This window comes from Lineus longissimus, chromosome 15 (genome assembly GCF_910592395.1).
Source record: "Lineus longissimus chromosome 15, tnLinLong1.2, whole genome shotgun sequence".
In the NCBI taxonomy this organism is placed as follows: domain Eukaryota; kingdom Metazoa; phylum Nemertea; class Pilidiophora; order Heteronemertea; family Lineidae; genus Lineus; species Lineus longissimus.
This window is the reverse complement of record NC_088322.1, coordinates 13,194,727-13,219,373: the sequence shown is the minus strand read 5'-3', so window position 1 is coordinate 13,219,373 and position 24,647 is coordinate 13,194,727. Positions and strand designations below refer to the sequence as shown.

General features: G+C 40.4%; 1 protein-coding gene across 2 annotated transcripts in view; it reads right to left on the bottom strand.

Moving 5' to 3' along the window:
• Positions 1 to 456: 456 nt before the first annotated feature.
• The window catches only part of LOC135499315 (mitogen-activated protein kinase kinase kinase 2-like), a 29,088-nt gene continuing 4,897 nt past the window's right edge, over positions 457 to 24,647 (bottom strand). Inside the window, exons 2-14 of one of the 2 annotated variants that reach the window (XM_064790044.1) lie at positions 23,404 to 23,572; positions 18,908 to 18,954; positions 13,374 to 13,533; positions 12,535 to 12,640; positions 11,911 to 12,072; positions 11,354 to 11,649; positions 11,030 to 11,103; positions 10,469 to 10,720; positions 9,228 to 9,376; positions 8,752 to 8,877; positions 8,493 to 8,622; positions 7,771 to 7,945; positions 457 to 7,256 (exon numbers count right to left, since the gene is read on the bottom strand). In XM_064790044.1, the coding sequence (XP_064646114.1) occupies positions 7,022 to 7,256; positions 7,771 to 7,945; positions 8,493 to 8,622; positions 8,752 to 8,877; positions 9,228 to 9,376; positions 10,469 to 10,720; positions 11,030 to 11,103; positions 11,354 to 11,649; positions 11,911 to 12,072; positions 12,535 to 12,640; positions 13,374 to 13,533; positions 18,908 to 18,911 (1,869 nt within the window). In that variant the 5' untranslated portion in view covers positions 18,912 to 18,954; positions 23,404 to 23,572 and the 3' untranslated portion in view covers positions 457 to 7,021. The remainder of the gene's footprint in view (positions 7,257 to 7,770; positions 7,946 to 8,492; positions 8,623 to 8,751; positions 8,878 to 9,227; positions 9,377 to 10,468; positions 10,721 to 11,029; positions 11,104 to 11,353; positions 11,650 to 11,910; positions 12,073 to 12,534; positions 12,641 to 13,373; positions 13,534 to 18,907; positions 18,955 to 23,403; positions 23,573 to 24,647) is intronic. The other variant, XM_064790046.1, reaches the window with a different exon arrangement.

Sequence of the window (24,647 nt, the reverse complement as noted above, 5' to 3'; positions counted from 1 at the left end):
TGATGTCTTAGGCATGCAGTGTCTCTAATAGATTGTGACAATGTCTCTCAGAATTATTCTTCTGGAGAGCATCCCCACACGTTTGCTGTTTGTGATGGTCTCTATGAGGTTGTGCCAATGTCCTAATAACGCTTGTACTGAAGGGCAACGTCTCACCCGTCTCTTGTTTAAGATAATGTCCTCGGGCAGTGTCGCTATGGTTGTGACAATGACCCAGTTTTTGGGTCCAACGAGCTTTTGTATGTGATAGCGCAGTCCCTTTGCTTGAGACAATGTCCCTGACAATCTCCATGCGTTCAACAAGTGACAGTCCCCGGATTAAAGCCTGTCAGTCTCATTGCCATCTTGACCTGCAATGTTTTGAGATCGCTAAATCACTCACCCAGCTTGATACTGGTGATGTGAACACATGAGAGTCAGGACGTCTCATTGCTAGTTACTCAAGAAGACAAAATATATAGTTTTGTATTTATTTTTGATTAATATATCTCCATAGAAACCTGTCGGAATATTATACATTTGATAAGTCAACATTTCAGACACAAACAATGGAAAATCATGGTGTTTGATACACCACAGGAGTGGGGTTCACTATTGTACCATGCATTATACAAACAAGACGTCTTTATACAAATGTTTGAATGTTGCGATTATGCATGAAGGGATGCACCTCACAGACACACCCTGTATTACCAGCAGGCCGAGTTAAAACATGTAATTCCAATACCAGAGTCAAAATGCTCTCCATGGGACCATTTCTAACTCGCCCTTAATACCCTCTATCATCAACAATTTTGTTGTTCCAAGTTTTCACATGCAGTTTCATTACCCGAATCAAAATGCAGTCCATGCGACCAGTTGCATCTCACTAAAAACTCTAAATTATGCATCAACTCCGGCTGATAATGCTGGCATTTTGCCTCAGGTGTGTGGATAGCATTTTGACTCAGGTGTGTGGATAGCATTTTGACTCAGGCGCATGGATAGCATTTTGCCTCAGGTGTGTGGATAGCATTTTGACTCGGATGAGTGGATGGCATTTTAACTTGGGTGAGTGGATGGCCATTCGACTCGGGTGCGTGGATAGCATTTTGCCTCAGACGAGTAGATAGCTTTATGACTCGGGTGTGTGGATAGCACTTTTACTTGGGCGTGTGGATAGCATTTTGCCTCAGACGAGTCGATAGCTTTATGACTCGGGTGTGTGGATAGCATTTTGACTCGGGTGCGTGGATAGCTTTATGACTCGGGTGTGTGGATAGCATTTTGACTTGGGCATGTGGATAACTTGGGTGAGTGGACAGCACTTTGACTCAGGCGCATGGATAGCATTTTGACTCGGGTGTGTGGATAGCTTTATGACTCGGATGTGTGGATAGCACTTTGACTTGGGTGCATGGATAACATGACAAGGACAGAAATTGTTACAAATATCAAGTAAAATCATAAACAATAGCATTTTTTTCCGGCAAATGAAAACGATTTCACCTGAATTTGAGAAAGAACTTCATTACTTATTTTGTTTGCCTCAATATTTCATAAGTAAAATACAAGGGAAGTGCTTATGCTCACATAAAATAGATGCATTATGACAACACAAAGTTTATCGCCTCTGGTTATTTTGGCCGTTAACTCTTAAAATGCCCGATAATATGAATGGAAGGTTGTTGTTTTATAAATTTCATGAAAAGTGAACAGACTTTTTCAACATTTCTTTAACAAATGGCTTGCATGAATTTACGAATTCGGCAATTTCTGCGGTGAATTTTTAATGGTGTTGAAAATGTCATTTCATCTTTAATGATCATACAAAACAGACTCTTTAACCAAACCGAATCATTTGTGCTATACAATAAACAAACAATGTATCAGTAACATTCAGCGTAAAACACAACAGTTAGGTAGATGTATCTATCCTTTTATCAAACCTCCTTTCATAATGTTAACAAACTGCTAGCTTTTATACTGAAGATGGCAACATTGACTGGTAACCATGGCAACTAGAATTGTCCGTGCAGCACAAGCTATTTGTTCGAAAATGAAGGACAATCTATGATGATGTCATGCCAGTAGCACCATCATAACTGTCACTCTCATTCAATATTTGTCCCTTATGATCTATTTAGCCTGACCTCATCACAATGAATTACCAAAAATGTCTCCATACAAAAGATAGGATAACTACTCTTTTTTATATAGAAAATTATTCTACATGTATGTGATCCTTAATATATTTTCTGGTAAAAATAATGATCTGAAGATATAATTTCCATTTGAATTGGACTATTGAAAACACAATTATAGTTGCCATGGCAGCCAATCAATCTGGATGGAAAATAGACCTGGACCCAAGGGATACTGGACTGGTGTATTCCATCCTGTAGTCCAGGATTGCATAATTTATTTCTCACAGATAGCCAATAGGAAAAATATCCTACAAAAGATAGATTGTTTCAAAAGTAGCTTCGCCCTTAACAGGACCAAAGCTCAGTATCAAGATCTGTAGGTATGACATACAGATTTCGTCCTACTATAAAAGTTGAAGTGCAAAAAATACTTGGTATTAAGGTACAGGCACTATCGCCCCCTATATGTATGACATTAAAAGCGCTAGACAACATCGAGTGTAATACAAAATGGCAAAATCGTAGCCTTGCCACGAATCACACAATCATGACATTAGATGACAATATGTGTCGCTGTTAAAAAACCTGGACGACATTTCTAGCACATTTCAACTTGCTAATTATTGGGACGAATTATGAAAGATTTCGCGACGGATTTTATTTGCATCAACCTTACGCAATAGTAGTGGATTTCATTAACAGAGCTACTTGGATGGATTCCTATTTTGGCCCCTGCACCCCTTGTTTTATGCGATGATCTTTCCCAATAGCACACATTGTTATTCGGAAAAGTCTATCCTATCAACACCAGAGGGGTGAGAGGTCCAAATCACAAATCTGGATGGTTTGAGATATTAGGCACTGACAGAAAAGCAACATTATCCCTCTGGAACTGGAGCTGTTGGTAAGAACTTAAAGGGGACCTGGCCTTTTGAAATTCAAACTAGGTCATTTGCCCAGCTTTAGTTCATCTGAGACTTTTAGGATTGAGATGTCAGAAAAAAATCATTCGGAAATAAACATAGACTATGACATGGGAGATTGAAAGAAGCCCACACCTTTGGGGCCCACTAAAACTGCTCTTTTTTATTGCTTTGGAAAAAGTTATGTGAGCAGGTTCCTTTCAACCCAAGCTTCAGTTCTGAGGGTCAATGAAAAAGTTTTACAACGCACAATCTATTAACACTTTACAACATTTAGTGAAGTTTCAGCTAAAATAGAATTTGAAAAGTTCATGATTCAGGCTAAGCTGTGTACATGTAGTGAAAAACTATCGCATGTAAAACCAATTGCAATAATTGGTGTACAGTTCTGACTTATTTTTATATACTGCATATTTTCATTTTTTATATACATGTACAGTATTTAGGAAACAATTTTATCTCACTTTACTGTAAAACCGACAGAATTTGGAATACAATACCCCATAAATTCTACATTGGTGGCCAAAAGATTTACAGCAGGAAGCCCTGCATTTTCCTCAAGCGCCAGTTTTGGGTTTGAAAATTTAGTATCTTAGGTTACTGATCACAGACTTGTGTTCTGTCCAAATTTCACCGCGGGGAGACTACGTAAGCTTTTGGTGAATTTGTGGTTTACATCGGACGGAGTGCTAGTGCATATGAGAGTTTCTATTTCATTGAGAGTTTGCCAGAAATATGTACAATTTTCTATATGCGATGCACTTATAATTCTGGCCAACTTATTATAATAATCCTTGAACATTAGATGCCTAACCTTATTATTTCATATTAGAGTCAAAAAATTATACATAAAGCTCTTTTTCATTTGTAATTAGTATATACACAATAATGAGACCAACATCCATTTAACATGTTATGTTATGACTATTTACATTTAAGAAAATAAATTCACAGTTAAAGTGATATGAGGCTCTTAAAGGCCAAGTCTATTTGCCAAGTTTTTATGTACAGGCCCACTGGAAGTGCTCGTGTCTGATGCAACACATATCAATGCAAGTAGCAATAGTTTTAAAAACTTCATATACAATTTTACTACATGCCACAGTGCAAAGATTTTTCACTGGTGCCACCTAGGCAGAGGGACATACACGAGCATTTTCATGAGGCCAAATTTTAAACACTTTCACCAACCGACATGACCTTTAAGAATATTTTGTCAAACACTGCAGTTGGGGAATTCAAAACGACAAATCTTCACTATGTTTGCGAGTTCTGGTTCCGGAGAGGTCCTGGGGCCCAGGTTGCAACTGGCATCAGAAGCATCACAGACCATCAAAATTAACCCTTTAAAAACGACACAAGACAATATTCTAAAAGTATTTCTGGAACTAATGGAATGTTTGGAGTAATACTGCCTAAAACGGGCTGAGATAATAAAAAGCCTCAGAAAACTTCAGCTCAGTTAATACTTTCCAGTATACATGTAGATGGCAGCACAGGAAATTGATGTGCCGGCCTACACACTGAAGATAAACGAGCTAGACACTAAGGTAATCGATCGACATGATGGAGGCAATGACATTCATGGCTGGGCTGATAATGATATGGTCCTACCAGTTGCAGCCCCAAGACCCCCATCACAGAACACAGTCAGACCATAAATCTATATCATCAGGCAATAGGTTGAAACTTTTCTTTTTTACATTTTTCATCAAGCTTCTACATCGTACTCTCAATCATTCTTCTTCAGGACTAGAGAACACGTTTTAACCCTTTGAGCTCATCAGAGAGCAAGTCTTATGGTATTAACCACTTTGCGATGGGTCGTACCTATATTATGTTATTAGTTGGCTGCGACTTTCTACGGCGCCATTCATGGCAATGATGTGATACCATGCATCATACAGCACTGCATCATGACACCAGGAGACGGGCATTTCAGTCCATCGATGGGTGTGTACACGTATGTGTGTTAATGCAACAAAAATGCTTCATTTAAGAGGTGCTTTAGGAACACATATGGACTTGACAAAGCTCAAAGGGTTAAAGTAGCATGACCCTGTTTTGAGCTGCCGAGCTGATATCGTAAAACCGAAGTTTCTACATCTAAGAAACCAGAAGTGACATTCTGTGATTCTCAATTCAGCCGATAGGTGTCACTAAGGGGTTTACAAAGAGTGACATGGTATATGGATACGCTCCTGAACAATTGTTCATGGTCATAAACCCATTGTGGAGCCATTGTTTGATGACGTTTCCTTATACAGCGTTTGTAAACCTGGCCTAAAAAAACGAGCATGCCAAGCACAAACAGGCAGTGTCCACCTCAAACATTGTCGCGCAAACTTTATCTATAGAACATTTCATCTATTAACCATGAGATAAGCTTACGAAAACTAGTGCCATCGCACGCAAGTAAACTTTAGTTCATTTCTTGACCAATAGAGGTCAGCTTGATCAAGAAATTCTGGAATGTAGAAAAATACAGCTAGGTTATATTCCGTGAATAATAATAATAATTAATAATAATAATAGTAATTAATAATAATTGTCATAGTAATGTCCACATCTCTCTTTGGTAACAAAAATCAACATAGACAGGCCACACCAATTTCATAGTTTGAGGAATGAATAAAGGCATAGCCCACAGTTCCCCGAAAAAACATCACTTCTTCTCAACAGAAAGGCAAATATGTAATGTTCAGATTTCAGACTTATGATGCGTTTTCAGGCTTTTTGACATCATAATCTTGCATTTGAGACCCATACCAATTCAGTGGCCCACTCTCCCTTTTTTGGGTGGAAATTCTGAGTCCAGAACTCCCCACTGTAAATAAGCCCAGCAACTTCAGGAATACTTATCTTAGTAAAATTATAATTTCTGTAATTGTGACCTTCTGCTTGATCCAATTAAGTGTTTCACCACTCAGACGTAACTTGTGACCAGACCAGGGATGAAACCAAAGATAAGACTCCCTAATTGGTTTGATATCACACACTGAAGACACAGAAACCGCCAACGTATTTTCAACATTTTTTTCAAAATCCAAGTTTGTTCAAGCTACTGCATGCAACTATGGGGACGACTGTCAAACAAAAAATGAAATTGGCATGGCCTAACCAGCATCTGTATCACAACCATAACCATGGTAACCAAAATGAAAATCCGCTCCGATATGTCCTATATGATATGTTAACATTTTATCGGAATATGGCTTTTCACAGAAAAATACTGTACACAAATACTTCCAATGTTTTTTATCCAGCGAGTTTGTTTTCCGAATTTGTTTTCCTAGTTTGTTCCCGAGTCGGATGCAAAGGAGGTGGTATGCATGGCAACCATAAAATCCCTCAATAGCAATTCTGTTACTCGGGTTAAATTCCTTAGCATCATCACCATTACCTCAACTGTTTCCTGCAGTCATTAAAACATTTAAACCAAACATCTCCAACTGCCACCAGTGAAATATCTGTTGCATTGGAAAACAGTATCCTTGGTAACGGCATCCATTCTATAGCAACCACATTCATTCCATAGCAACTACTTGCATTCCTTGGCAATCAGTTGAGAATGACACAATTTTCATCGATAGCATCACTACTGCTGCCTAGCAACTGACGTCATTCCCTTAGATACCAGGCAAGTGATGATGCCCACTTCAGCTTTTTACGTCAAAAACGTACACTAATCTCCAATATTGCACTTTCTGTAATCCACAGGGCGTCTCAGAAAAAGTCATACACAAAAACTTAACCAATTCAATCAAGGGTCTCACAGACCCTAAGCCCTGATTTGTGCGGCATTATCCTTTTTTTCGTGTACAGTCTAAAATTTCGGGACACCCTGAATAACATTCACAGATTGTCAACAATCACAACAAGTCCTTTTCACCAAGATCACAACTCCCGACTTCTCACTGGAATGATAATCAAAACTGTCCATCCTGATTGGACAATGGTAGTCACATGACGCTACAGCTGCTCCGTACAGAATTCATGCCGATATAAGTCCTCGGCAGTCGGTCGTTCTGACGGTGATTTTTTAAATGTTAATTTTAGAAAGTCTACAGCCACGGGTGTCACATGACCTGGCAGCTCGTATTTTGGATGATCAGACATAGCTATTTTGAAAATGGCGGCCATTCCCTCGAACTCGGCCCATGGCGGTGCTTTCGTCAACATTTCCACGACTGTACAGCCTACACTCCTGAAAGATTGAAAATATAGGTATATTAAGTGAATTCGTGCAAACCATTCAGGACCCACAAGGACAACAAACTACCGTACTCAACATGTAAAGTTCAGGGACGTTTAAGTGGCGCAACTTCACCTGGACCACTTAAACTGAAGTACATTGCATAGCCACACTTGTGTACACACAACCAGTTCTGATAATCTTCAACATGTTGAGGGGACAAAATCTCTTACTTTAGTGATTTAGCAGTTTTTGTGTCATGGAGACAAACACTGCGAAACGCCTTCAGGCTTTGCATGATCGATGAAAGAGTTGTGAGGCCTGTAAGGCCGAAGTTACATAGACCTCATTCGTTCATTTACCACGAGTCACTTTCCGGGTTTTTCTTTCATTCCTCGGTGAATGCACGTCACAAGGCCGTGCTTTTACAGGGGAACGAAAGCAAAAGGGGAAAATGAGTCCTGGGAAATGAACGAATGAGGTGTATGTAACTTCGGCCTAACCTGCACCACATTAGACATCTTACCACACGTCAGCCTTCCTTCCGTAGCCATCTCCGTTGATGACCTCAGGAGACATATAGTACGGCGTCCCAGTGACCGACTTGAGGCCCATCGATGGACAGATCGTGTGGAGGCGTTTTGAAGCTCCAAAGTCTGCAAGTTTGATGTTTCCGATTGAATCGCGAAGGATATTCGCACCTGAAGATAAACAGCATAAACCTATAATACCATTTTTTTTACCAGTAGCTGGAGGAGGTGACACGTAGGGCCAGAACTCTGGTACTTGCAGGCCTCTCAATTACATGATTCCTACACCGTATAACGGTGTAGGTTGTACAGGATGTCCCCAAATTAGGTCTTTTTTTTTTTTTTTTTTTTTAAAATAATATGACCCCCTGAAGCGTTTTTTGACCCCTAATCAAATCTCATCCAAATGGCCTAATTTTATAGTTTTACCCTAAAAATTATGATTTTTCAGGTGTATGTGGTGACATCAGTCACTAACTTTGATTTATGACGTCGCTGTTCAGGCAAATTTGCGCGATGAAATGTCCCCAAATTAAGCTAAGAAGCAAAAAAACATGTCCCCAAAATAGGCTAAAAAAAGACAGGGTGTAGAGGTCTCCACGTAATTGAAAGGCCTGACTTGTAATGCTGGCAGAAACCTGACACCAATAAAGCAATAGACACTGTCAGAGGGAGTCGCTCTTTACATCACTTGAGAAATGTCAACAATTCTACTTACATTTTACATCCCTGTGTACAATCATATGTTGATGTAGGTAGATCACACCATGCAGAATTTGGGCAGTGTATTTCCGAGTGACTTTCTCAGTCAGAGCACCATAGTTACGTAATTCATCTTTCACCGAGCCCTGAAATTTAGATTGAGAAGTTTTTGTAATGACACCTATGATGAGGCAAGTTTGCCAAATTAAGACAACAATTTTCAATCCCACCGAGACCCTCATAAGCGAGTTCAACGCAAAAATCACAATACCTACCCCAGGCATATATTCCATGAAAATGGATAAAATTTTGTCGTCTTGGAAGGATCCATAATACTGTACTATACGATCATGTTGAAGATTCTTCAAGAGTTGGATTTCGGCCTCCAAGGCTCGCATTTCCTGAAAAAAACAAAGTTGAATTTGATGATACAGTCCAACATCAATACTAAGTCCCTTGTATAACAAACCATACTCTCTTTTACTAAAGTACTGCAATGATACACTTGAGGCTGTGATTACATAGAGAGTTTTCAATTTACATGTAACGTATCACTGCTCCCTTTTCATGTGTGACTTTAAGAACGAACAAGTCATTTTCAAAGGGCTGGCGACATATGATTCACGAGGTCACTTTTCATGCTCACGTCGTGTTTTCTAGCCTAAGTCAGTTAATTCGTGACAAGTGAAACATGATAAGTGACAACGTGAACGCCACCTATTTTCACAAGATTCTGTTTTGTTACACATACCTTTGAGATTTCAGCATTTATAGCGCTGACCACAACTTGTTTCACGGCCAGCTCTCTTCCTGTGTCGGCGTCATAACACAGGAATACCTGACCGAACGCACCAGCACCTAATAACCGGCCTTTCTTCCAGTTGGTCGGGGCACGCGGAGCTGAAATAGGACGGGAAGTTCATGAGCAAAAAGTACGAGATGTCAAGTCATGTGACCACCAGAAAAGTCGGCAATGATTGTTTTTTTAACAGTTTTGTGAGGCCTCTTTATTGTTCATGCAATGGTTTAAAAATGCTTCAGTAAATTTTGGACTCTTACTCCTTAGAGTGTCAAAGACCATTCAGTTGGTCAAAATATCCTGAGACAATTTCAACTCCTGCTTCTGACAAAATAACCAATTTAACAAGTTTTTCTGGTGATCACATGTAGATCGGTCAGTTATGGGACCTCCAGCTAAGGTTCACTGGGATAAAACTAAATGACAATTAGCAGGGTAAAATGAGCGCTAACCTACACTACAGTTAGGATTCGAAAGTATGGGATAACGACATGACGATAACAGCTGATAATGAAAGAAATCCAGGTGGTTAGCACAAGACTAAACTAACCGCGTGCATGCAAATTTCTACAGTTTGGAACAGAATTAAGAAAACTTATTGGACAGTATGACGCATGATTATTAAAATGCAGGCCTACTCAACTAATGGTGCAGTAAAGAAAGAAAATTGGGTGCAGGGTGCAGTTTAGATGCTGACATTGGCAAGAAGGCGAACTCACCAAACTTTTATCTGATTTTCAATCAGATTTTGAGGCCTATCTTAAAAAGACATTCTCATTGATCTTTTGTTTTTTCACCACCATTGTCAACTACCCCCCCCCCTTGCCCCACATAAATACACCGCTCACTGTTTCTTTCTCCATAGATATAAAATGATTTCTTACACAACAACCAAGCTCAAGCTTCGATTGACTCCATTAAGTCTGCACAACCGTTGTGATTACTCACTCTCCAGATGTTCCATAGGGTTGAATAGTCAAGAGGACTGATCTGGGGGACCAATCAACTTCATTAGGCCCTGGGAATAGTCTAGACCAACTTCTAGGGACCTAAAGTGTCTGTCTGTGATGGATGGGTTAATGACAGTAATTAGTGAGGAAAAGTTAGCTGGGACCTCTTCGAACCGAATACAATTCCTGCCAATGCCAGCACCAAACTAAAATGAAATTAAAATCTACAATCGGGAAACTGACTTGTGTGCTTACTTTCCCGGCGGCGCCGACCCTGATCTGGCGAATCCAGATCATGCGCCAAACCACTGCTGCTGCTGCTCGTGCTCAGTGACCTCTCGCTGCCCGCACCACCGAAGTGATGGCCGTAGCGGTTCTCCATTTCGGGTCCTCTGTGACGAAACGGGAATGTTTTCCGGCCCTCCTTTTCGGGTGCTGTTGTATTTCTGTACCGAGAGGGATAGGTGCCACCCTTGGGATAGTCTCGTTCTTGGGCTGGAAACAACCAAAAATATCTTATATTTTTCGTTGAATAAATGTAACTTCTGTTCAACTTCACACTGAAAGTCAACTGCATGATTATTAACACAATGCACTTCCAATCATCCAAAATGGTCAAAATGAGAACCGGTCTCCCAGATTATACAGGGTATAAGCCAGAAATGATCACTAAGTCCAGAAACTCTCATAGATATACAGGTACGAGTAAGGCTAAGAGTTAACTCTAACTCAGAAGAAACTGCTTTTGTTTTCCGTGGAAATCAGTTTTCAACAGGGAGACAATGGCTCCAAGTCTCTACTCACCCATCATCTCTTCATACGTTGTGTCTGATGCCACACTCCGCCGGCCGCCCTTTCCTCGGAATGGATATGTGTCTCTGAAAAGCAAATTTGGTTGGTTGAAATCTTCTGGGCGACACAGAATGGTTCATCAGGAGAGCATTATCAATGATTTTGTAACACTGAGGTACCAGCAGCATCACTCCTACTGGATATGATGCTGGTCTATTGTAGGCTTACATCAGAGGGAAAACTTGCACCCAACTTATACTCCAAGATGGAGAGACCATAGCTGGCCATGTTCACGATGACGGCACCACCTATATAAGGACTTAGAGAAAGACTTACATGCTGCTTGTACTAGTGAGATAACTACTATCAAGGGAGGTGCGACTACTTGCTAACGAGCCGTCCGGACTTGTCACCGGATATGGGCCGACGCCACACGCATCCTCCGCGACCTCCTCCGGTATGAACTCGCCGCCCCCTGTTGATGAAGAGAACGAACTACTGTGCTGCAAATTGCGTATTTCTTTCGGTGATATGGTCCCAGGGGGTGGCGAGTATCGGCCGGGCGTGCTCTGTTTCGTCGGACTGCTGCCTTTTGCTTCACCACCTTGAGGCCGAGACGTTTCCCCATTTCCCTGAAAAAAATATGAATCAGGAAATCATTAAATACAGCGTATGTAGGAGGAGGGTCAAATTTCAAACCAACCACAGCATCAGGTGATGTTTATGTTTATATCTGTTTATAATTGATTTTATTCAATTTAAAATTCTCACACTGCTTCTGAAGAGATCTTGGACTGGATTGACTACTCCCCCACACCCCACACTGCTTTCCTCCGCTTGGCTCTGTTCACAATCACTGACCGCCCCAACCCCCTAAAGATCTCAACACTTACATTGCCTTTGAAGAGATCCTTGGCCTGGATTGACTGGATGCCCCCATCTAGGCCGTCCTCTTCCCGGCTGAGCTTAACCCGGAGGCTACGCTTGTACTCGCTGCGCTCCCATAGTGATATTGCTTGTTCTAACTCATCCTGATTTCGTATTGGAATGTAGCACTAGAACAAAATATAATCGAATGCAATCAGTAAAGCGGCACAGGATAAAATCCAAATTTTCCCTAACATGCCTAAAGGCAGCGAGGTAGATAAGACTTTTTGTGACCGTGGTGCCTTTGCCAAGGTAAGCTAAAGATTGAAGTGACAAACATGATTAGCTTGAGACTCCACCGATGACCCAAGACGGAGTAACTTCAGCAGAACCTCTCTATTAGGGACACCCTTGGGCCTGACAAATTCTGTCCAATAGAGGTGTCCTGATTACAGAGGTCAACTTGAATAGAAATTGGCTTCTCTGGAACAAATTGAGAATCCCTGATAGAGAGGGTCTGCTATTTGGAGGTGTCTGCCAAGACAGGTCCAACTGTATAGAAATAACACCAATTGGAGCACAAACGTAGCGGCATGAAACTAAAGAGAGAACGTAGGGAAAAAGAAACCAGAAGATGTGGTGTAACTTACTTCACCATCTGATATGGGGTAGTGTATACACAACGCCGAACCATAATACTGCTTGATTTTATTGAGGAGATCACTGTAGCGAATGGGAGACTGAATCTGGATGATCCTAAAATGAAACGAAAAAAATCCATTAACGTGATTCGGTTCATGACACTCTACATGTTGTTGGCACTGTGAGTAGCTAAAAGGGACACTGACCATGATGAATATATCTATGCCCCTGTGGATACCCAAAGATACACGTTTCTCAGTAAACACAAACCCTGCCGATTGTGCCATAAAGGACAGAGCCGACGTTTCGAACCAGGCTCAAATTTCCGTGAAGGATCGATACTGTTGACAGTGGTTGCCATCGGCAACCTGAAACAGACATATTTACCGAGCACTTCAAAGTGATTTTATTCAAATGTACACATGGACATTCCAATACAATTAGTAATATCTAAAATCAGATTTTTTTTCAGTCTGACAGAGTCTGAATAGACAGGTAGTCCACTTTTGATTGATTAAGGTCAGTGGATCATTGAAGAAGATCAATGAAAAGTTGAGGAGCTTAAATAACTGTATTGCCCATTCATCGCACACAGAGGATCAACATGATCAGTGTGTAGCCAAACCGAACACGCTGAATGAGCTGGCATGTGTTTTACGCAGGATTTTCCCCCCTCCTCCACAACCAAATTCCAGCTGCAGAAGAAGTGACTTTCGGTGACACGTAACAAGTCTAATCATCAGAACAATTCTAACTTCTAGAAGCTTGAATCAATTGGTCTCTTTGATAGAAAAGTCAGTGATCTGCCTAACCCTCCTTGAGATATCGTAAAAGAACAACTGCTTACCGTTTTTCTTCCTGATATTCACATTTCACCCGAAGTTCATTGGTCACCGGACCAGCCGGACTTGTCGCATTCTGTTTTTTATTGCGCGCAGATTGCCGCAGTCCTTTTGCCAAGTTCTGCTTGATGTCGTTCAAGACCTCAGAAATCTCTGGATCTTGATCTGAAACGAGAAATATGGGAAAAGATAAAGCGAGTTATAGTGAGTGCGTAGTTGTGGCTAGTTCACTGAGTAAACCTCACTAGTAGTTACGCCAAATCGTGAAGGAGCGTAAACCTTACAAAGCGCCGCACAAACAAAGAATGACACTGTGATGTCTGAAGGAGCCTTGTAAACATGATGAGTGTCGTTGAAATGCACCTGCCAAATGGTTAAATTGTAATCATCATGCTGTCATGACTGTTGTCACAGTGATTGTTCGTTTGCGTGACAATTAAGCTCATGGGAGGAAGAAGAGAGTACCCAGCGATTTTGCTCATTGCAGCGATACCGCATGTCTCAGCAACAAAAATCTCACGTCCATTGTCACGTATCTGACCAGCCATGGATCTCTTTTCGTTCCCGATACAACGCGCTTCGACCGAGGACTGTTGATACCCCGCGCTGCTCAGAATGAGCAAATAATTAGGTCGTTTAACGGCAGCCCTTCTCACAAAGTTTGCACCATGCCCCAAGAAAACCTGAAGATACCTTAGAGTGTGCATTCAATATATTTTATATTTTTATTCGATTTCTTTTCAATGACTCATCAAGTATCACAATAACTTCCCAAACTCGAATCTATTGAAAAATCAGTGCACTGAAAAGGCTGTTGACATTGCCGATATTTTGTGAACATTACACTCACATGACCTGAATATGCAGACATCATTTTAGCGATATTTCAAAATAATTTCATGGGCAAATGCCTGTGGAGAATGCTATGCTCTAAATTCCCACGAGCCCTTGGCCTTTTCACCAAAGAGAATCGGAAGTAAAAACCAGTTTTTTTCATCGCGATCTATGTGGTTTTGGAAGTGAGTTATCAAACGAAAGATAAATACCTCCTTACGAGAACTACATGTATTGGCACTCAAACATCCCACAGCAAAAGACACAATCTTCGTCATTGTTGAGTAAAATCATATGACTTGCATTGCCTATACCAAACAGTGGTTTATGTGTTCGGATGAGTGAATCAGTAAAAGTTCAATAAGGTAGAATAATATCTTTAGGTAAAATACGGTAAAATATGTAATGTACAGAATGAAATTCAGCTGAGTAGGTGGATTGAGAGGAGCAGACAATAGGGAAGCGGCTTATTAAGCCCAGCATGTGTTACCAAATACATGTAAGGCAGAATTTTGTTGATCTCAACATGGTATCTGTCTCATCATAAGTACACTTTTCTCAAGATATATCATGGCTGGGGCATTATTTTGTGATAAAATTTGCATATCATAATTTTTTGGTCAAGTTTACGATACGATATCAAGTGGTCGATAAAAACCTACAAACATGCGTCTAGACTGGTGTTCAGCCTGGCCCTCACCAAAATAAATTAGATGAAGAAAAAGTTGTTTTGTACCAGATTGTGAAGAGATAAAAGGACCATGATAACATTCATGGCAAGTCGTATTTTAATTACTACCAAACTAGTATTAGCAAGAATTTATAAACGGCCGTAAAAGCATCGAAGTTACTTAATGAATCACGTGCATGCTTCTGGCAGCAATTCGGCAGTGGTAGCTTGCGTACATGTCCTATATGTGACCCGCTCTACCAAAACTAGGCGCTTGTCGCATCTGAACTTGACAGGTTGATACGGACTTGTTGTTCATTTCCCTATTGTAGACCTTTTGTGAAATGTGACCAAATCAGTTTGTAATAGATTTCACAAAAGGTCTACAATAGGGAAATGAACAACAAGTCCGTATCAACCTGTCGAGTTCAGATGCGACAAGCGCCTAGTTTTGGTAGAGCGAGTCACATATTTCAGTAACCCATGATGGTCAAATAGGAGGTGTTTCATAGTATAACCCTGTTCAGATGTTGATGCGTCTATATACAACATGTAGAATTACAAGTGTTGTGCCCACTATCCCTGCATACCCACGGCTGACGAATGCTCCCCGAAAATCCCGTTTTTGTAATTTTGCAAATTCCGAGAATATGCGCAAGACTTCCACTTGGACAAAGTCAACAAAGCCTACAGTAGGCCCATATAGAGCATATAACCACGTCGACCATGAATGTATTGAACTACACACAGCTGTGCCATGTCTCTAGGCCTTTTTCAATTACGTCTATAAGCGTCTATAAACCCACACAAATCAGCTTATAGAAGAAAACATTGGCAAAACACTTTTCAGAGCTCACAAATATGAAAAAGCGAAGGGTAAGAAACAATTGAGAAATCTTCAAGTGGGCCCTGGCCCAAGCCGAGCAGACCACAAACCCTATGTTCAATCAATAGTGTAAGTATATACCTACTTGGCAATGGGCCTACTGACCTATACATATCGCAAAATTTAAATCTAAAATTCACTATTTTGAAATTGCCCGACATGGTACAAACACCTCATGAGGTGAATTCTAACTATTTTATAAGGACTTAATTTTGATTATATCAAAGTCTTTTTTCCAGAAGGAGATCTGTTAAATAATAATAAACAGATGTCACTACTTTACCTAATTACACCTGATCACATACACTTTTGCGCATATCAATTTTCAAATTGACAGTTATTAATGATCAGGACGGCATCGATAAACTACTGTTCAAACGCGTGGAGATGCATTGAGTGTTTTGAAATATTCTACGCCATATGGCCACATACGTGCAGCAGTGTGTACAAAGTTATCGTCAGAGGTGAAATGGACTAAAAAATCGATATGTTTCCACCACATGTTTTGCATTGTACAATACGCAATATACGAACAGAACCAAGAGTTGAGTGGCTGCTGTGCCAATTTGAACATTTGAAGACAATGACTTCAATTCTTATTCAATAGAAAAGACTACTTCATGCTTTTTGCCATTTTTAAAGCGCCTTTAAAATACTGCTACCAGATATCATTATTGCTGCGATGAGCGACAAAAAACGATTGCTTGTCTGTGAGTGAAACTGGTAATGGCTGGAGATGATATTTACATGTCTCACACAGCCATGGCTCACGCAAACAAGATACTTGTTTTACATCTGCATGTACAGTAGAACCTCTCTATTAAGGACGCTCTCTGGACTGACCAGTGCTGTGGAGAGGTGTCCTGATTAGAGAGGTCGAATTGAATGAAAACTACAAACTTGAGACCAAAATTCATGTCCTTAATAGTGAGGTTGTCCTTTGTAGAGAGGTGCCTGCTGAGGGAGGTTTCATTGAATATATACACTTTTAATGAAATGAAAATGTAAGTGCTGTGACCCCAGGTTTTTGAAATGTCATCCGATGTTGATCCATTTCTTTGGAAACAACAGCAGCTGGGACAACGGCCGGATGCCTTTTCATCAATGTCAATGAAAGCATGCTACTCAAGGTTTGATTGGTTTAATACTCATGTGGCCACTTGCATACCAAGGTCGTATTGAATGCGAGTTGAGCAGGGTGACTGTATCATAGGAGGACTGGAAGAGCTATATAGGCCTCCTGCGGACATTCTTCAAGTTATTTCCATAGGAAGACAATCACACCTCAATATCCCCTAAATGAAATCAATCACAATACTCATCCAGGAGTAATTGCCTCAGTTGGACGTATGCACACAGACAAGGCCAGGAGAAAACTGGCATAAATACTTAATCGTCACGAGAATTGACATCACAATAATGCCACAAACAGGCGATTTTTAGTGCAGATACAGGCAACGATCATCTAATCACCGTGTTGATCACAATAAAATCATTCTGCAATGAGGTCAGTCATCACTGCGACAGGCCAAACATCAAACCAGTTTGACATTTCATTGCACAACGCAGATATAACAAGACATACATGTACGTCACTCCACATAAGATTTCCACAAATCGTATATCCCACAAAACAGGTACAGCTTGGTACTAGCAAGATTAAAAGTTCAAAGGACAACAACAAAGCAGACTTACAACAAATTTTCTGCTGGTCAATCAGCTATGAACAGGAAAACAAACTTGTTTTCTGGTAAAATACCCTTTCCTCTTAAAACTCCACTGATTGTGGCATGATTGCACAGGAAAAGGGAAAGGTTTCCCAAGAGCCCTGGGTTATGCAGAAAAAAAGAAATGCATGTTTTTTGTGATGCTCTAGTTTATGACCGAATATTTTCCAGGTGATTTACTCTCAATGATTTGAATGAAATGGCCATAGACAGAAACTAGAGTGGGAAGCCTGATGCCATGGCGGAAGAGAGCTGGCTTGTGACCATGAGGTCATGGGTTTGAGTCTGAGCTGGTACTTTTTTAACTAGCCTGAAATGGCCAAGTGTCACACTCCTTGGTTTCAACAGAAAGGTTTCTGTAATAGACTGGGGAAACAGGCTTTGAGACAAGAGAGCTGTACATGTATGCCTACTAACAGTATAAAGCACGAGTTAATACTGGTAATCATTTTTGCAGCCATGTTACAGTTACGCAAGACTGTTCCTCGAAGACGTTGCAAGTTGAGTTGACACCTTTTCTTTGGCACAGCATAACATTCTAGTAACTGTACACTGTATAAACAACAGGAGTTCTGATACATACAAGTGAAATCAATCAATACAGATCAATACCACCATATTAAACCTAAAGATATGGTTTTGATGAGTCAATATCCATAACAACCCAGGTTTTGTTTCACAAGGACACAGTCCTTATGAAAGAGAACACCAGTAGTCTTTATGAGCTGAACATTCCAAAAATCGTTGAAAATGCAGCAAAAATGATTGTCGTTTTAAAATTGTGATTCGTTCAAGCGAATTTCTGAGAATAATCTGCAGATGACTGCAACTGTGGCACTATCTGTGTCAGTGGATCAATCAAGGGCCCACGATGCAATGTACTATCCAATAAGCAAGGATTACCAATGTTACGGAATTAAAAGCATCCCGAACGAGATTTGCAGCAACCAGCAATAATTATCATATAAGAGAGACATCTCACCCTTAGTCGTTTCTGTGCCAGAGGCAACTAATCCTCATAATAATTAGTCTGCAATCGATAGGCTTTCATCACGTTCTCATCATTATTGTATTGGATTAGAGGACGGATTGATTGAATATCGAGAACTGTCTCCAGCCACGCGAAGTGAAACGTGAGAAACAGTGAATCCTAAGGACGTGGATGAGTTTATAGAGCGTATGATGTCCAATCAATATGTTTACCTTGAGGTGCTCATGAAAAACCAAAATGCTGGATTCAATGGAACAAAAAATTCCTATCATTGTCTTCTTATTTAAAATTGTGTTCCACTGGAGATGAGACGAGTTTGTTTGACGCGCATCACCAACATATCCAACCGTGAGTGAAAAGAGATTTCCAGTGATATCTATATTCAGAGTCATCTGTTCTAAAAAACTATGATAGAAACCTCGTCAACTTACCCATAATGGAAGTGCTCTATCCTGTTGGGCTTACATGTGGACACACTCTGAAAGATATGAAGAAGCAACATGTCAAGAAAAGTGCAAGTCAAGTAATACTGAATTTCATTCTTTCACCAAGCACGGGTTTGGATATTTCGTTGGGTATTTCAATAAAAGATATCAGAGGATCAGACTCGCTGTTCAGGCTCCATCTTGTAGTGCTCCCAAAGACCCTACACGGGATAAATGTGGACTATAGCTGCGCTTACACCACGAAATATTGGTGGACCAATTGCACGTACACCACCACATTGACGCGACAAATTGGTTTGGCAATCCATTGCCGATACAAATTGCCGGGCGAATTTGTCCCACCAAGCTTGATGGTCCAAATTCGCCCGGCTTGTTAAAAGCTCGGCTTTGTTGTGGTGTACGCGCAAATGGATCGGCAATTAGCTAGTTAGATGGTTCGGCTCCAGGCGGCGTTTTCGAAATGGCGCTTTCTGCTTATTGTTTGCGCGCCATCTGTAGCCGGATTTTATAACTAGCTGCAGCGCTGGTGTAAGCGCTTGGTGGATTTTCGATGGTGCGGCATTGGTTCGCGAACCAAGATTGGTGGTCCATTTTCAGGTGGTGTACGTGCGGCTTATAATATTATTGCAAGATCCGAAAATGGACCATGAATGGACCTAAAATGATAATGATAAACAAGAAGCATCGCTTTCATGTCATTGCAGGGGTCTCTGAGTACAGGAACTGCCTCACATTCCGACATGTATCCTTACTTGACTTCAAAGCTGTAGGATGCTGTGAAAACAATAGCAGCATGTAAAGAATGCAATTACGTGGCAGGGCATGATTCCCATCACTATTTTAGTAACAAAGTAATGAGGACACATTAATCTAGAAATTAATCAAAAAGAAAGTTTCATCTGTTTCAGTGTAAAAACTGCTGAACAAATACGGTACTGTAGACTTGGTGCTGCTTGTCCCCATCCCTGAATTAGGACTGATCCAGAAATTTGAACCATGTGGTGGGGAGACTGGCCTCTTCCCGTCCAAATCACGACATCCCGTAAATCGCGTCACTGGCGCGTCATTGACGCACTACCGAGCACGTAGGTCGCGCGTAATATGCAAAACATAGAGAGATAAGCGCATCACATGTCATGCGTCGTTAACGGGAAGCAGGAAGGATGTCAATTGTAACTTGGACTGTAAGCCGATGTCAGCAACCAGTCTAGCCGAGGAAAACTTTGAATAACAAGTGCTGCTGCTCTAAAGTCATCTTGATAGCAACATGACAGGGTTGGAGTTGACAACTATATAGAATATTTTTGTATTGAGTTGTTATTGTATTGAGTCGAATGATTGATAGGGGAGGCCATTCACCTCTGACATTACATGTTTATCTCACCCAAATGACCCTCATATTTCACAAAATTCAAAATCCATTCATAAATTTTTTTCTTGCATTTCAAATTTGATGTTACTTATTGATATAATTTCAAAATATTTGAAAGCGATGACCTACATACATGAAGTACATGTTATTAATGATAAACCTGTTTAGATGAGGCCAGGTGTTTATTTTCATATTCAGTTTGGATATAAATCGGAATCAGTCAATTTCTGAAAGCACCTGACATATACCATGAAATCTTTTAAAGGGAAGTCACTCATACATGTCATTATGGTGGTCATCACAGGTCCAGTGATTGCAATGATCTGCGATCGACATAAAACCCAGTAATTACAGATTTCCCTCGCAGACAAGGGATAGCAGTGATTATAATCACAGCAGGTCGCAATGACAGAAATTGCCTGTTTGCACAGTGCTTTAGACAAATTGAATCGAATCTAAGGCAGCCAATTATTTAAACATCCCACTCATAGCCTCAAGGGTTAAATCACGTCCGTTACAGGACTGTACACTGAAGTACTTAGTGACTTTATCGATCGTATGAAAACAGATGATATTCACAACCAATACGGAGGTAACGATTCTACGCAGAAGTTATTGATTGGCAGCCTGCGCGCATGTTTGATGTTGGGTAAATTGAGACACGTTATTGAGCAATTCGCTGTGAAGAAGTCCATACACTGTTCCAGTGGTGTAACCTGTCGACTGTACACATGAATTTATGTTCGACTTTCGGTGCGAGACAGACACGTGGAATGGCAGAATGATAATATAAAATGGCAGAATAACATACAGGAGCCGCTCTGGAAAAGAGGCATCGCATGGCCTCTCGGCTGGCTGTCATGAGAGTATTGGTTGGTCAAAAAACACAGTCTGGCGTGAGACTCTCTAGGTACTAAATGGTCAAAATGCTCAAGTTAACACTGAATGAGCAACTCATCAGAGTTCTACTGTAAGGTTTGAGCGAAGACTGGGATATTGAAGTAGAATAATAACTTCTATGGTTGATATTGGACTACACTTTTACATCTTGATGCAGGAAGGCTATTTGCTGTAGTATATCAGTACAACTATCCAGTAAATGTTTGGGGGAAAAGTGGAGTAATAGGCCTATATTTTTCCGTCCAAGAGCAGCATCAACTGATATCATTGAATTTTACTACTACTGAAATGACCAGCACAAGTCGTGCAGGAATCACCCTGAACTTCCAACAGGTTTTTTATTTTTCATTTTCGGTACGAAAGTCTTCTTATCATCCATCTAATGTAGGTTAGTCACAATCTCCTAAACCCAGGAGTCAACACCAACAGCAGGGGTATCGCTAGACATAATGTCCCAAGGTCAAATGTGCAGCCATTCAATGCTTTATTACCCTTGTTATATGAAAATACTTTCGCACAATAAAAAGCTTAGAATGCATAATATAACTCTCTTGGCCTATCCACACACATGTAGTGCCTCTGTTTTGACCATACTTCTCAATGCCCTTTGAAGACACAAAGTTGGATAAGTACAGCAAATAGAATGGCTGTCACCTCGACCAGGGTCACCCCCACTGTTGTAAATGGATCTGTGGGAAAAATTTGCTTGTAGCAGCACCGTGCAATAAAATATTCAAATCAAATAATCAAATATTCTAGTTTTATTGCTGTGTGATGATTTTCTATTGAAAGGTGCACCTTTTGAGAAGTTACGGTCCGTGGTGTCTTGGACAAGGCAAAGGGTACTAAAATAATGCAACAAAATGAGTGACTTTAGTATAACCAGCATCACGACGACATGAAAAGTGATTGAACGAAAAGCAACGAATGACCGCTTTCCGAACAGAATCAGCTCGTTGTCATGGTGATGTTGCAGGTCGCGGTGACAGAAGTCGCTCATTTGAGGAGTGTCGCTGTGTAAACTATTTTCACCGAAGTCCCAGAAAACAAAGGGGGAAAAGCTCAAAATAGAAGAGCCCAATTTCCAGACCATTTCGACTTGTTGAAAATAAGTATAAAGGGCCTAGCTGTGAGTGGTATACTTGATTCTCGGCAATGATCTTATTTTCTCATGCAGGATGGTATGACAATTGGCCAATAAACGAATCACGCAAAATCTTTTATAATAATGTTCAGCTTTTACAAAGGGAAACCAGACCTTTCTTTGACTTATTTGTCAACTTGAGTTTTTTTCACAGTGCCTAATTCAAATATCAGACAATCGCGTAAAAAGTACGAGTTTTTCCCTGCTTTTCTGCGTTTCAGACCTACAGGCACTTATGTTTTTTGCATGGACACTATTTTGTCTCGGTACTTTATAAAAGATTTTCACACTTTTTAATTTTATGCATGGACTTAGAAAATTACTGGGTTTTTGGATGCATTCTTGCAGTTATGAATTTCATATAAGCACATGAATACAGGACATTTTCTCTCATTTAAAGATTTGTACACAAAGCACAATTTACATGCATGCTTACGTGCTCAAAGGAGACATGGAGACTAGGCCTACCATTTCATGTACACTGCACAGAAAAAATTCTTCAATGTCTTAAAAAAACCAAACAAAATCACATACTTTGCATCACACTGAAGGGTACTTCAGGAGACACTTCTAACTTACTCTGGTAGGCACAAATACAAAAGTGCAAAACGGCGGTATATTTGGCAAGTCAAGTCTACCCATAGTACAAGCTAAAAGTACATTTTTCCTATTATGCATATTTTTCCTCAAAGCCCATTTTCAGGTGCAGTGTTTGTGATGCATTCGGCAGGATGCGCATGTACAGACTTTTTTCAAGTTCGCCGCTATTAAACAAGGAATTTTTGAAGCTCTGACCTGTGACATAGCCACGACAACATGACAACTGATTGTGGCTAAACCAATCAGTGGCTGCTTCTCAATGATAATCGTAGGTCACAGGTTGCATCTACGGAGTGCTTCAGGTCAGTTGGAATCCAGTGTGACGTCATGTATCATGTAATACACCAGGAGTCGGCTACAGATGTTTAACAACTTTTGCCAAAGATATGCCAAGCTTGAATGAAAGGCTGAGCACAAAAAGTCATACTGCTGTTGCCTAAGGTCACAAACGTCTTTTGCACTTACCTCCAATTCCAATCCATAAATCAAATATCCAACCTAATCACTGTAATCCAAAACTAGTCCACAGCAGATCTAGTTCCTGTTGTTGGCAATATTTGTTACTCCATTGTTTTACAGTGTTAGTCTGCCTGATCATGTATTCCCTTCCATTATTACTGGCAGGTCCGGATCTCTGGAAAGAGAAATATTAACCAAGGTGTTAAAAAAAGCAGACACAATCAGGTTGTGACTACAGCAAACCAAGGACACCCTTGGCGAAGAGGTGTCCTGATTACAGAGGTCTTGGAAATGACTCTTTTGTCCCAAAATCAATGTTCCATTGTATGATGTGTTGATGAAGTCACAAGTCGAAGTGAATTCAACCAAAATTCAAGAGTGTGGAGAAAAAATGGGTTCAAATGACACGAAACATGTTTAATCTTCAAATACTTGACCGGCTTCGTGTTACTGAATAAAAACACCCACACAATTTGAAAAAATTATTTCCTGCATGTAACCTACACGTACACTGACCGTTGGCCATGTACACGCAATATAATTTGAGATCCGTACACAAATCAATTAATTAATCGGCATCATTCTCAAGGAAGGATGTTGCCTGGAGATAAGACAAGCTCTGGTCATGAAACTTTAAATTGGAATTGGAAATGGAACGTGTCGCTATAAATAACCAATTAGGGAAGATATGAAGAAGATGATTGACTTATATTTCAAGAGCGCGGACTTTCTTTTAAAAAAAGACATTTCCTTTCTTGTGTAACTGTAAAAACACGAGTCAGTGCGACCACACAGTGAGCTTGGAAAACTCAAAGGGCCAAATTCATAAAGGGCGTTTAGCTTAAAACAGCGTTTAACTACTGAATAGACAGATTCTGGCCCTTCATGCAAATCTTCACAGAATATGAATAGGCCCTGAAACTGATTAGAGAGAAGTTGTACATGTCTAACTTAAACGCCCTTTATGAATTTGGGCCAGAGTTTTAAGCAAGTTCTGAGCATGAGACTACTGACCAAAAAGCAAGAGTTAACAAATGCAGTGGACTCAGGAAGCTCTGACCACAATTTACACAACCGAGCTGTGCACTATGATTGCACCATATGATCACCATTTCCATGCGAAACATTCACTGCGATTTGGACACATTGAGTCTTAGTGTGAAAAATTCTCAAATCTATAGACCCTGGCCACTGGGCGACTGGGCTGTGCCCCAATATTCAGGTGAAGTGTGTTGAAGAGCCCAAACACT